The sequence below is a fragment of the Oryzias latipes genome, chromosome 19 (genome assembly GCF_002234675.1).
Source record: "Oryzias latipes chromosome 19, ASM223467v1".
Lineage (NCBI taxonomy): Eukaryota > Metazoa > Chordata > Actinopteri > Beloniformes > Adrianichthyidae > Oryzias > Oryzias latipes.
The window spans coordinates 3,196,308-3,210,646 of NC_019877.2; the positions used below are offsets into that span (position 1 = coordinate 3,196,308).

Genomic DNA, 14,339 nt, shown 5'->3' on the forward strand with positions numbered 1-14,339 from the left:
GGATTTCCTAAGCAACGGAAGATGTCTTTTGTTAACCACACCCACATAACCTAATATGTTTCTATCATGTCTCATATTGTTACGTTCAGCTTGAGCCAACGGTTCATGTGTTACATTTTCACAATCTTCTGGTAAAAAATATGTGAGCAATAGATTTTGCCACTTTTGCGAGCTCGCCACTATTACGTAGTTCAAATTAAGCTGATGCTAAAGATGACTTTATTTTTATTTTTTATTTCAAGATGGTGGACTTATTCCAGGATTCAATTTGTGCAGAATTTTGCTGAAACAAACGTTTTTTTACCCGTATTTTGTAAAAATGTGAAGAATCGCCAAATTTCCCAATTTCTCAAATCAAAATAGCTGCCAAACTGCAGATCCTGTGGCCATCCCATAATAATTTAAATCTTCCTTTGGATACTTCCGGCTCGTGTTTTGGTTTTGTTTGTGGATTTTTTTAACTGTTTTCTCTCTTTTCTCTGAGCCCCATAAGAGATTTTGGTCCCATTCATTTCGTTGATGGTGTCTCCCGCTGTGATGTCATCATTTCTTTGAGGGGGGGGGGTTGCTCACCGTGAAAAAAATTCATTTTCACCGAGTATGTTAATGTTTTGGGCAGATTTGAGTATGTGGCTAAGTAAATGAAGGAAGAATTGTGAAAACAATCAGGTCCTCGCTATGAATATTAGGAAAAATTGAGTTTTCTTTTGTGTAGTTAGTCGCACGTTTACCTTTTTTGGAGGTTATTAACATTTTTTAACGTTGTGATCAATGCTCCTCTGCTGATTTGCATGTGCTTCAATGTGTTTTCTACTTCTTGGGTTCACAAATCTTTGAAGTTATCAGTTATGTTGTATAACTCTCCAGTCCATTTAGCTGCAAAATATCAACGCAGGAACATTTTTTGCAACACTTTGCGATGTTTTTAGTCCCAAATGTTCTTTAACTTAAACTTTGTTTAATTTAAACAAAAACAATATTTAAAAAGCCCAAAATTGACCATTTTCTGGTAAATTTCTTCCATTAAGAGAGGTTTTAGTTAAGTTTCACTCCCACACACAGAGATGTCGTTGCCATACATTTTTGTTTTTACTTTTTAGTTTTTGTTTGGCGCTTTACGTTCTCATGGCGCTCAAAGGCATGTTCCTGCCCGCCGTCGGTGTTGCTGTGTGTCTTGGCTCACCAGGCTTCCCTAATAACCATGATCTCATCCACCTGCATTCTGCCTCGGGGGGAAGCAAAGACTGATGGGACAATTTGAACTAATCATCTTTTATCTGATCTGGAGCTCACGAGCTAAAACCCAAACGATAAAAGTTAAAAGTCAGCCGTTGCTAAATGTTTTTGAGGAATTATCTGCTTTGGGGAATTTATAGAAAAACGGCCCTTCAAATGTGTTTCTCCAAACTAATATTTAGATTGTTTCAAATGTGTTTATTTTGTTGACTGAAACCATTTCTCCTTAAAAATTATTTTAATTTTCCTCATTTATCTATTTTTCTTTTTGTCTTTTGTCAACATTTACAGATGTATTTATAAAAAAAATTTAAAAAAGCAACAGAAACAGTTTAGGGTTTGAGTCAAACCTCATGTCTGCTGTGAAAAATGCCTTTAGAGCGGCCGTGTTCAGATCTTCTGAGATCACAACATGTCTTTGGAAAGTATGGATTTATGTTCATTCCAAGGCTTTTTAAGAACCTCACACATTCAGAAACGGGTGGTAAACATTTGATAAACCTCATCACCAAACCACTTTGACAGGTTTGTTACCTTGTTTGGGCTCGTTAAACAAACTCCAAACACATTTTCCTGGAGAAAAACCCCCACAAATGCTCCTGTTATCTAAAACATCTTTAATCTAGTATAACCTAATTAATATTCCTTTCTGTCAGAGAAATGTCAACATTGTAGGACAAAAGTCACAAATAGCACTGACGTGCAGATAGGAGGATTTCTTTTTAAGGCTTTTTTAATGTAGTTGTTTAGGCATTTATCTTTTTTGGGTAAATTTCTGACTTAAAGTCTCAGAATTTGCATCGTCTCGAAGACCTATGATGAGGATGGAGGACGTTTATAAATGTTTATCAGCTCAAAAGTCCTAGTGCGGGAGAGCATGTTCAGAGATCTCAGTTATGGGCGACAGGAAGGGCGGCGGGGTTGCTCTGCACCAGCCGTCCTGCCCACCACTCCGAGGTGGATTTCTAAAAAACTACTGTCGCTCTGCAGAAACTTTGTCCCGCCAAAAAAACAACAGATCTAAAGATGATCGGAGTGGGTATTAGTGCAAAGAACAAACTTACTTTTTTTCATCTCCAGTAAAAAAAACTGTTATTATGATTAAGTTAATTAAAAATACTACCATGAATGGAAGTTTCTATCAGTCGTAGAACTTTGAAATATCATAAATGTTTAGTTTTTTCACTCCCACACTCTGACACTTAGTTACGTGGAATCCATCAGCAGAAACAGAAGCTTTCCAGGAAGCCTCGAAATGCAAACCACAAATTTCCAATGAAAGGAATCTTGGCTCAGAAGTGTCGTCACTGAGGTTTAATTAATGAATTGATAAGCAAAAACATGACAATAACCCGGTAGCCTTGTCTTTACTTGAGATACTTCAGTGAAAGTCAGCGTACACAAGCTCTCTATAAGACATTTGCTTTGAGGATTTTTGAACAATCCATGATTTCAAATCAGTTTGTACAAAGTTTTTCACAGTTTTTAAAACCTGTTTGTGAACCATTTAAGGTTAAAAAACACCCGAACAGTTGCACAAAAGCAGAGCTCAGCAACTAAACTGTGAACTTCTGCAATTGTTATAAGGCATTTTGAAAAAAGCCATCGTGGGACTGTTTTAAAAAATATTCAGAACTGCAACCAATTGCTGTACTTTAATACTTTAGTTATTGCCTGTACCATAAATGTGAACGACATTTACCTCGAATCGTCACAAACAGTTCTCACATTTCTTTATTTTGTCCTGCAGTAGATCTGGACCTGGACTTTGGAAAGAGGTCGCCATCTTGAATTAAAAAAAAAAAAAAAAATCACCTTCAGTATCTTTATTGACCCGTTAAATTTTTAAGTCCTCCAAGGGATTTTGATCTGTCCCTACTAGCATCATTGAGAAACTACTTGGGAAAAATGGGGGTTCAATACACGAAACAGTGGCTCAAGCTGAACAAAACAATATGACATACGATATGAACATATGAGAAATGTGGGTGTAGCCAACAAAAAACATCCGTTGCTAAGGTAATCCAAAAATTTACTTTTGACGATTCTTCTTAAAAGCACACAGACTTGTTCGTCACCCCCAGGCGACCAAAACATAAAATGGTTGCTATGGAGATAAGACCAACAGAAAAGCAGCAATTTTAAAAATAAATTTTGAATGAATTGGTCACATTTGCCTCTGACCATAGAGACGGAAGGGGAGAGTGAGGGTCGTGTAGCAGCCGCCCCACCAGTGAGGGTGGCTTCAATTCATTTTTATCATCTCTTTTATCCTTTTAAACCACATTTATACAGGCAAGACTGTGCTAATATTGTGAGCATGTTGAAGTTCTAGCAGAAATCTGCATTCAGGCATCCGATTTAAGATATCTTAAAACTCTCCTGGTGGAAATCGTGCTCAGCCATGAAGGAATAACCATAATAACAATGATAATATTTATTAATTGTCTTTAATTTATGGGAAAAGACATCAAATCTCAAATACAGAAAACAAGATCCTCTGTCAATGGGGATTTCTTTAATTCAAGAGTTCTTGTCAGTTGTGGAAATCCTATGTTTTGCTATTTTGGTAAAATAGTAAACAAGAAAAATACTAAGTTTATCGGAAAAAAAAGTAGTTTAATTTAACCAACTTGAAAAAGCTATAGTATTAATGTCCCTAAAATCTGCTTTGTGAAAACAACAAATCAAAGTGTAGCCTAAAAGTAAAACATGAAATACCACAAAGCTCCTCTTGAGAGTCATGGAGAGTGTTTTTAATGAGAATTGTGATCCTTGGAATGCATTTTCTGGCTTTTTTCTGTATGTTCACGTGTGTGTGTCTGCGTGTGTTTACTTCCTTTGTAATAATAGCCCTCAGCCTCTCAGCAGGCAGCTTGGCTCTCATCTAAACCTCAGGGTCTTTGCCAGCTTTGGATACCAGAGGGTATGGCCTGCAGATGGGCCTCAGAGAGCCCAGCCTCGGTTTGCAGCTAAAGGAACCAGCCTCTGTAATTAATGCCAGCCAGCGAGAACATAATCTGCCTCTCTATGTCAAGACACGCACACAGTCATCTAAAAGAAGGAGCAGGTTGTGCTGCACAGATAGGAGGAGAATGTCTCCATCTAGAGGTAACAAGCTGGAAACGTCATGCTAACTCATTCATGGAGCCACGGATATGATACCCAAATGAATAGTTTGTGGGAAAAATAAGGATTTTGTGGCCACAAATAAGCATTTGTGCCCTCAAATGACTATTTTGTACACAAAAAATTGATTTTTGCTCACTTATTGGCATTTTGTGCACGCAGTTTAGGATTTTATGCACACAAATTAAGATTTGGCGCACAATAATTTGGATTTTTGCTTACAAATTCGCATTTTGTGTACACAAACTAGGATTTCGGGTGCACAAGTTAGGATTCCGCGCACTACTTAGGAATTTTTGCTCACATATTGGCATTTTGTGAACACAGTTTAGGATATTTTTGCTCACAAATTGGCATTTGTGCACTACAATTAGCGTTTTCTGTACACAAACTAGGATTTTGTATGCACAAATTAGGATTCTCTGCACACTAGTAAGTATTTTTTTTTCACAAAGTTCCATTTTGTGCACATAAACCTGGATTTTGTGCACACACATTAGTATTTTGTGGGCATACAATTGCATTTCGTCTGCACAAATTAGTATGGTATTTTGTAAACACAAATTGGCTTTTTGTGTGCACAGATTGATATTTTGTGGGGACAAATGTCCTTTCAAACCTTTTCATTTTGATAGCTTCAATCTATTAATTTTTTTTATTGTAAAGAAAACTACTTTTTTATTAGTATTCTATACTAATTAAATGAAGCATGTGTACAATGTAATCTTTCTAAGCTATTTGTATTTATTTGTCGATTGCTGGTGTAAGTAATCAACATTAGGTCAACATTGGAGACGATTTAAAATAAAGTAAAATGGCTAAATTAATATTTTTAGGTAAATTGCTCTTAACATTGAAAAAAAACAACTACTGAATTAAAAAAAATCAATTTAATACTAAAATATTAAATTCTAATTCAAATGTTTTACCAATCAGCACACAATGGGTCTCTTTTTAATCAAATTTATTAAAAAAACAAATTCTTATTTTTTGTAGTTACAAGTAATTGTGATATAGTTTTTGACATCACAACAGTTGTGTTATTGCTCTGTGGGTGCAAAAATACAGACACTGTTGAGGCGAATGCTAAACCCGTGGACTTTTTGTGCAAAAATGTAATATTTTTAAATAGCTGTTCTGGATGAAAACCTAAAATACTGTAGCTGTCATCTATAGAAAACTGCAAGTACTCAAGACAAATGACAGAGAATTTGGTTTTATTTGTAGTTTTCTTTCAAACAAGCATCAAAGCATAGAAGTACAAGATAAAATCTTTGTGTCTTAGCTGATCAATGCAAAGAAAATAAGCAACAAAAACATGAAAAACCCAGAATCTGTGCAGATTCTGGGTTTTAGTGCATAGATATTATTTGTGCAAATGTTTGTTTGTGTCCACTTCCTGTTCAGAATATTAAAGCACACTCTAAGGAGGAATGATTAGTTGTTTGAAAATCATGCTTCATGAAAGAACTTCACAGGAATGAATATGAGGAGCGGATGGAATGTAAAGTTTGGGAAGGGGCTCCCTCCTGGTCAAAGATTCTTCAGTGGTCAGGGCGTCCTTCTCAGGCCTTTCCCCCCGTCCACGTCACCCGCTGACCTGTCCCCCTCACTGGGACACGTTCTGGATGCTTCCATCTCGCTCTTTACTGTTTGTCTTTATCTGGAGAAAAGGGGGAAAGAAACAGACGATAAACACATGAAAAAAGGGTAAAGAAATGCAGATTTAATGCAACTTAAAGTTAGATCCTAAAGGTTTTAGTCCAGTTCAGTCCTCTTCTTAAACAGGACTATTAAGCAAACTTGACAGATGTCGGCAGGCGATAGCGTGATCGTAAATGTTCAACAAACGAGCATGAAAATGAAATTATTTTACGAGTTTAGGAGTGTTTTACAGCTAAATGCTATCCCACCTTTATTGGGGACGAACTTTAGCGAGTGGCTGAATATTCAAAAGCGTGACTTTCCCTCCACCGGACCGTCATTGACGAACTCGTGACCCAGTCCGCTGCCACACTTCCCACACAGGACCTGCGAGGTTCCAGACAGCAGATTTTAGGTTTACCACCAAACCTCCGACAGAGAAACGGACCAGACGGCTGCAGACCTTGAAGGCGGTGAGAGTCTCCATCAGTTTGGTGACGCTGTCCTCCCTGAGCGTGTCGGTGAAGGCCGGCCAAGGAGACGAGTGGGCAAACTTGGACCGACTGGAGAACAGAGGATGGTTGCAATTGGAGCACACATATATGCCTGCAGGAAATATCAGAGGATCACATTAACATGTTATTAAAACAGACAATATGGAGAGAAAACTGATTCGTTTAGCATCTTCTTCTTTCTCTTTCGGCTTTTCCCATCAGGGGTCGCCACAGCGAATCATCGTCCTCCACCTCACTCTATCATGAACATCTTCTACCCTAACATTAGCCAACTTCATGTCCTCTGTTAAGACATCCATGTATCTCCTCTTTGGCCGTCCTCTTGCCCTCCTGCCAGGCAGCTCCATCTCCAACATCCTTCTACCAATATATCCACTATCCCTCCTCTGAACATGTCCAAACCATCTCAGTCTGGCTTCTCTGACTTTGTCGCTAACACAGGCCACATGAGCCGTCCCTCTGATGTATTCGTTCCTTATCCTGTCTAACCTGGTCACTCCTAAGGAGAACCTCAACATCTTCATCTCCGCTACCTCCATCTCAGCCTCTTGTCTCTGTCTCACTGCTACCGTCTCTAACCCATAGAGCAGAGCTGGTCTCACCACTGTCTTGTACACCTTTCCTTTGAGTCTTGCTGACACTCGTCTGTCACACAACACTCCTGACACTTTCCTCCACCCGCTCCAACCTGCCTGCACTCGCCTCTTCACCTCTTTTCCACACTCCCCATCACACTGAACTGTTGACCCCAAGTACTTAAACTCCTGCACCTTCTTCACCTCAGCCCCCTGTAACCTAACGCTTCTACCTTGATCCCTCTCGTTCAGACACATGTATTCTGTCTTACTACGACTGACCTTCATGCCTCTTCTTTCCAGAGCAAACCTCCACCTCTCTAGCTGTTCCTCCACCTGCTCTCTACTCTCACTGCAAATTACAATGTCATCCGCAAACATCATTGTCCAGGGAGATTCCTGTCTTACCTCGTCTGTCAGCCTGTCCATCAGCATAGCAAACAAAAAAGGACTCAAAGCTGATCCTTGGTGTAGTCCCACCTCCACCTTGAACTCCTCTGTCTGACCTACAGCACATTCGTTTAGCATAAAAACTTTATATTTCATGGAGCAAATACCAAATCCGCTTTCTGCAGCTGCTCTGGACTTTGGTTCAATGTTGGAATAATGAGAGTTAAAAAATATAGTTTTTGTTATTAATATCTTTATAGATTTTTATTTTCGTTTTTTCTCATGTAATCCTAAATGTGACTTATTATTTATGAGAACACACACATTATAGCTTAATTTGACATTTTTTTGTAAAAAAAAAAAAATACAAAACACGCTTATAAAGTAATAAACATAAAAACACTATATAAAAAAGTATCAAACTAACTATTTTAATGTAAGAATTTATATTTAAAATGTACATTTTCGCAAATATTTATCGAAAATGTAAAATAAATAGATAAATAAGCAAATAAATAAATAAATTCACCTTAAGTAAATTACTTTAGCATTACCTGTACATAAAATGTTTCTGTAAAAACGGGAAAATGAACAAATTTTCCACCAGACCGGAAAACGCGTAAAAAATCTAGAAAGGTTATCATTTATTTTTAGCCTCTAATCCTGTCTAAAAATCGAGCCTAAATCATCACCCCGTGACAATCACAGCGTCCTCACCTGGTTTAAAATGATCCTTGTAAATTTCTCCACCAACAAATCTACAAAAAGACATTTTTAATGCTTTACCGGATGAGCTAAGAGCAAAAAATAAACCTTAATCAGTATCGGTGTAGGAACGTCCTGTATACAAGTTCTCGCGAGAACTAGCTTTTTCTTTTTTTTAAAGAAAGCTCCACCTGATGTTACTAAAACTGCCGCTAGATGTCACTGTTTGACAGAAACCCTTGCTGAGTTGATGTTATAAATGAATAAATAAATAAATAAATAAATAAATACATAAATAAATAAAGATTTTATTATGTTTTGTTAGTGCTGCATTCAAACGAAGCGAGTAAATTCTTTCCAAATCCTTTAAAAACTTGAAATAAATCGTAACTTCTAGACACTATCACACAGTGAATATGTCCAGATGATGCGATGTATCTTTTGGCAGTTATTAAATGAAACACTTTGTAGAATTTACGAGGAACATTTGGAGACATTTACAGTTATTTTTTAATTTATTTATGCTTTATTCATATTTGCAGAGATGCTTTAGTGTCTCAGGTAGCTCCAGCCAGTCAATTGCCATCCTGTGGACAATGTTGTTCTGGATGGCCTTCCTGCAGAGTGTTTGCAGTGATGAGACTGGGAAGAAAGAAAAAAAAAAGAGAATAACAAAAATATGTATATGCATATGTTGTGGTCAATTCAGTAATAACATTAAGGATACCTGCATTTAAAAAATGTCAAAAGAGGAATTCTTAGAATTACAAACTCCTTCATGATATCACATGACATTACAACATGTAATTTGCAGTGTGACACAATACAAAGGTAGTTTTCATATTTAAAAAGAAATGTAATAATAAAATAGATATACTTAAAATAATGTAGAATACAGTTATCTAAGAAGTGTGGTAGGACCTGTAATTTACAGTAACAAAGGAAGCAATTAAAGGAACAAAAAGAGGAAATACCCTACTGGAACTATCACAGACACAAGACAACAAATACATTAAAATAAATAAAATAAAATAAAGTTATTTAGAAACACAAGACAAGTCTGGTACAATTTGATAAAAGTAAAGGAACAAAAAAAGGACAGAATGCCAAAATGCAACAACCACTACAAACATCAAACAAATCAATATTACCACAAAAAAGATGAAAAGATGCAGGAAAATCCCACAACCCGGAAAACCCTTTTACTTCTAGACTGTGAACACTGCCGTTCAGCTGGAAGCTGTATGACATCACACAGTCCAAAAAACGAGACATGACACTCACAGCCGTACTCCACTTGAACGATGCGGACACTTTTTGTGGCGGCAAAGACGTCCACCACGGCGTGCAGCGGGTTGGTTGCTGGTATCCCCTTTGCGGAGGCTCCCATGTCCTCTCCGTTGATTATGATGTGCATGTCAGCCAGACCTCGGGCCTTTGGGACATACAGGACTCCTATTCTGCTGCGTCTGGCCGTCGGGGGCAGAGCGTTGGTCTTATAAAGATCATCCAGGATGTGGCTGAAGCGTCCAGGCCGACTGCGACCAACCAGCTTGTCCTTGGGGATGCAAACGTTCTCGATGTAAAGGTGAGTATCTGTGAAAAAACTTTTCGTCTTCAAGTTGTGGCCGTCTCCATTTCTCTGATCTTCGTCTTCTGCCTCCCCCCGCCCCAGCCTGTGACCTCCTGCAAGGCCTCCATCTAGGTTTTCTGGGACGTCAGCCTCCTCTATGACTTTGTTGTGGTTACGAGTGATTGCAAACACCCAGCTGTCCCCCTGGTCTGTCAGATCTGGGATGGAGTACTCGGGCACCACCTCGAAGCTTTTAGGGTCCCTGGCCGTCAGACCGATCCGAAGGTGGCCGCACCAGCCAAGCTCCTTCTCTTCAATCTCTATGAGAAAGATTTCCCCGGGCTTTAGGGGCGCTTTGCTGAAACAAACCCCGTTGGCGAAGCTTTCCACCCGCGTAGCCTGAGTTCCTGTGTGGTCCAGTCTGACGTTTGTCCCATGGATGGGGTGAAACTGCATGAACTGGTCAAATTGGGGCTCCATTGGGGCGTTCGGTTCGCAGCAACTCACCCTAATGTCAGACACAAACGACCTTCAACGTAAAATCCAAAGAGGAACTGACATGAACTGCAGGAAAAGTTCAGTGAAAAAGACGTGAAGACATTCAGGCGTTCTGCAGGACAGCACAGGGACCCGCTGTGCCTGTGTCCCGGCCACGCAGGAAGCTTCTGCTAGACTGCTATTTTTAACAACTGTGTGTCAACAGATGGCGAGATATGTGTAGGAGCGTGTGCTGCAGTGTAATGGGGGGTTACCAGCACCCCTCCATGGTGTCTCGTGGGAACACACAAGCCCGTTGGCTCCCGTTGCTCATTTATTTCCAAAAACCCGTGCACTGAAGTAATAGCAATTATCATAAGACCATATGCCACGGAAATATGTTCGACTGCAGACGTTTCTAAAAATAGTCCTCGCCGAACCTGCCTGGATTTCATTCTTATGTAAAGCAGCAATTAGAGTTAAACTTCCAAGACAGAGAGGTCAGAGGAGGCTTATTGGGAAAGAAGAGGAACACACGACTGCTCTTCAACAATGAGCTTCTTCTTATTCCCATCCTTTAGAGAGGGGTCCGCTTATGCTGACATTTATTTAACTGCTGTGAAACACCAGAAAAAATCATCACAGATTCTTTTTTTTATTAGATCACAAAAAGGTAGAAACTGGTTTCTAGTTTGCGTGCATTTTTGTTGCTGTTTTTTGCCTCAGAGAAGGTGCTTTGAATGAAAACCATCTCAGCCGCCTGGTGTTGGAGAACACCCCCTCTGCTGCTGTTGGCCTCTGGTACCTTGTGTGGCGGCACCCCGCAAACTTGGTGGAGGAGGCTAGCTGCAGCCGTGGCTGTTGTGGAGGCAAAAACTCAGTCCTGGGAGGAGTTCGGGGAGGCCATGGAGAAGGACTATTGGTTGGCCTTGGTGGTGGTTCCCCTTTTCAAGAAGGGGGGCCAGAGGATGTGTTCCAACTACAGAGGAATCACACTCCTCAGGCTCCCAGAGAAAGTCTATGCCAGGGAACTGGAGAGCAGAGTCTGTCCGATAGTTCCAGGAACAACAGTGCGGTTTCCGTCCTGGTCGTGGAACAGTGGACCAACTCTACACCCTCTTGAGAGTGCTGGAGCATTCATGGGAGTTTGCTCGTCCTGTGTTTTGGGGACTTGGAGAAGGCATTCGACCACGTCCCCTGTGGTATCCTATGGAGGGTGCTCTGGTAGTATGGGGTCCGAGGAGCCTCACTGAGGGCTGTCCAGTCTCTGTATGACCGTGCTTAGAGCAGACCATAAGCCGGACCCTCGACTACAGCAAGGCTGCCCTTTATCACCAGCTCTGTTGATAGTCTTTATGGACAGAATTTCTAGGTGCAGCCAGGGGCAGGATGGGTTCTGGTTTGGGGAGCACAGGATCTCCTCTCTGGTCTTTGCAGATGATGTTGTCCTGTTGGGTTCATCAGGCCAGGACCTCCAGCTTGCATCGGGGCGGCTCGCATCCGAGAGTGAAGCGGCTGGGATGCGGGTCAGCACCGCTAAGTCCGAGGCCATGGTTCTCGACAGGAGAAAGGTAGTTTGCCCTCTCAGGGTGGGTGGAGTGCTCCTGCCCCAGGTGGAGGAGTTTAAATATCTTCCTATCTTCTATCCGCCCTGACACCTTTAACTAATAACTATCTGTTTACATTAGTAGTGCGAGCAATATTGAAGCTAGTTTAGATCCAGATTCCAGCTCAGACGAGGAAAACAAAGACGTTCATGGATTTGTTTGCTCACAAGTGGATGCATTGGAATGGAGCAGAGTAGGGAGCTTGTGGCCCGCCCAGCGTATTTTCTATGTCACAAACAAACTTTTTAAAGATATTTTGTTGTCTCCTGCTGATTCATAACAATTTGACTAAATAAATACTCAGAAATTAAATTTTAAGAATCATTTTCTTTATACATGTCCTCCATCATCAGAAAAATCACACAAGCATTTGTTAAAAACACCAAAAATGAAATTTTCATTGGAGTGGGTCTTTAGGGAACAACAAATCCACAAATGGCTGAACTTATCCTGTGCAGCTCGTTTTCAAATCAAAGCGAGGGAGCTTTTTTCAAACGGGACTCGAGCTAAAAATAGACGGTTGTGAATCAAAGTGGAGCTCTGTCTGTTCTCCTGAATCGTCTTTACCTGTGAGTCTTTGCAGGAACAAACCAGCAGGGTTTCAGAGCAGGAAGGGATGACAATACGGTGCCGTTTTTTTTAATGTGAATCATCATCGCTATCAGAGAAAAAGTCGAAGGTTTGGCTGTGTGCGTTAAAAAAACAATAACTACAACGGAGTTGTTTCGGGATTATTCCTGCCCGACATCAAACTTGTGATTCCTGACTCCTGCGTTTTATTTCAAAGATGGCATGGAACTGAAATTAGGGATTTTAATGCTGTATAGTCAAAGAACCTTTCATATTAAGGGATTCTCTGCCATCCCAGACCCAGAATTCTGTCTCAGTTAAAAGCGTTAACTCCCTTTTTTGGATGAGTGGAGGAAGAGAACAATAGAGTTTGACCCCATTCCTTAAATCTGTGGATTTTACAGATTTTTAAAGACATTTCTTTTTGCTCTAAGTGCCTAACTAGGATTGCATGACCGAGAAGTCGAAGGGTCTGGTGATGGAGGGGATGACAAATAAGAACAGACGTGCGAGTCTGTGGTGATGTCTGCAGACTGCAGGTGGAGGAAAAGCGTGACAGGCGGAGGTTTAGTGAGATGAGGTGAGGATTCTGAGCTTCACGCTGGAAGAGCAGGAAAGATAAAATTAAAAAATCTGAGGGGAAAAGGATATTGGATCTTCTGAAGATAAAACCAAGGAACCAAAACCGAAACAGGAAGAACAAAGTAGAAAGTTCGGATGAAGACAGACGCAGTGATAGTGTCAGAGAAAAGATGAAAAGAAAATGAGATGATTAGCTGTGGTGTTAAACAACAACAACAAGTCAACAAAGACTTCTTGAAAATAAATTCATATTTTCTGAAGAAACTTGTGTTGTTTCCAGTCTTTGTCCCAAAAAGCATCAGTGGGTCAGAAGATTAGTAAAACTTGGTCCAGGTTCTCTACACTGTAAACTACTTGATATTTGTAAAGATTTCAAACCTTGTTTTCTAGAAATTCAAGATGTTTAACCAGGTTTGAAGTTGCTTGAACTTCTCTTTGCTCTACACCTTTGCAAGCTTTTCTCAAAACCCGAAAAGTCAATATATTTATATAAATATATATATTTTTGACTCATAAAGAGCTTTAGTATCTACAAATACAGAAATCATTATCAAATTGAGTCCAGATTCTTTTTCTCCAAACTTTTAAACATCGAAAAACTTGAATTAAGACTCAGAAAATCTCGAATTGGTGAAAACAAATTGGTTGAATTTTAATTATTTAATTTAAAGTTGTATAACATTTCCTTTAAAGTCATTCTGTCTAACAGCTTTTTTAGCTTATTTTTTCCATTTCAATACCTGTGTGGCAGATCTGGATCATTAGATTTTGATGTCTTATTATAACATTTCTTGTTGTACAAATGACTTGCTGCATGGACAAATACATTTTCTTTCTTGTGATTTTATTTTTAAGAAAATATTTTTAGGCTACAACTTTTTGCAGTGTATAAGACTGGAACTGAAATAGTACTGCAAACTCAGGCTGGAAAAAAATAAGTCAGTTTTTCTCTAAATAAGATACATGAAATCATCTTTTCTTAAACATTTTATTATTGAAAAGATTTCTTGATACGCTTATTTTTCTTACAACACAGAAAGTAGGACAAATATTCTTGAAAAATATGGTCTTTTTACTATCTGTTTGCAGTGTTTGAATGGGATGCTGAGTTCATTTCTTCCACATCCATTAGTTTTATCCAGCTGGTTGGAGCTCAAACCACTCTCCCCAGTTTGTCATTTGTAGGTCTTCCAGTTATGTAGGTCAGAAACAGTGAAGGGAAACAGTGGAGACAGCTTATTCACTCATTCAGTCTTGATTTATTGGTGCATTTCAGGCATTAATTGTAGAGCAATACAATACAGAATTAAAAAACACAGATATATGAAACCCTGTT

General features: G+C 39.5%; 1 protein-coding gene and 1 pseudogene across 3 annotated transcripts; both read right to left on the bottom strand.

Moving 5' to 3' along the window:
* Window positions 1-5,565: 5,565 nt before the first annotated feature.
* LOC101172199 lies at window positions 5,566-8,350 on the bottom strand (annotated as a pseudogene). The gene is made up of 4 exons (XR_002292529.2): window positions 8,207-8,350; window positions 6,473-6,615; window positions 6,279-6,396; window positions 5,566-6,028 (listed from the first exon to the last, which is right to left on the bottom strand). The product of XR_002292529.2 is annotated as a methionine-R-sulfoxide reductase B1-A-like (transcript).
* A 340-nt stretch (window positions 8,351-8,690) lies between these two features.
* On the bottom strand, window positions 8,691-10,937 carry neurl2 (neuralized E3 ubiquitin protein ligase 2). Of its 2 annotated transcripts, none has more exons than XM_011487868.3 (2): window positions 9,492-10,937; window positions 8,691-8,836 (listed from the first exon to the last, which is right to left on the bottom strand). In XM_011487868.3, exons 1-2 carry the CDS (start codon window positions 10,245-10,247, stop codon window positions 8,744-8,746), a joined length of 849 nt encoding a protein of 282 aa, XP_011486170.1. In that variant the 5' UTR covers window positions 10,248-10,937; the 3' UTR covers window positions 8,691-8,743. The 2 variants fall into 2 exon arrangements, with proteins under 2 accessions (XP_011486170.1, XP_004080194.1); XM_004080146.4 differs by having other exon boundaries at window positions 9,479-10,583.
* Between the last annotated feature and the right edge of the window lie 3,402 nt (window positions 10,938-14,339).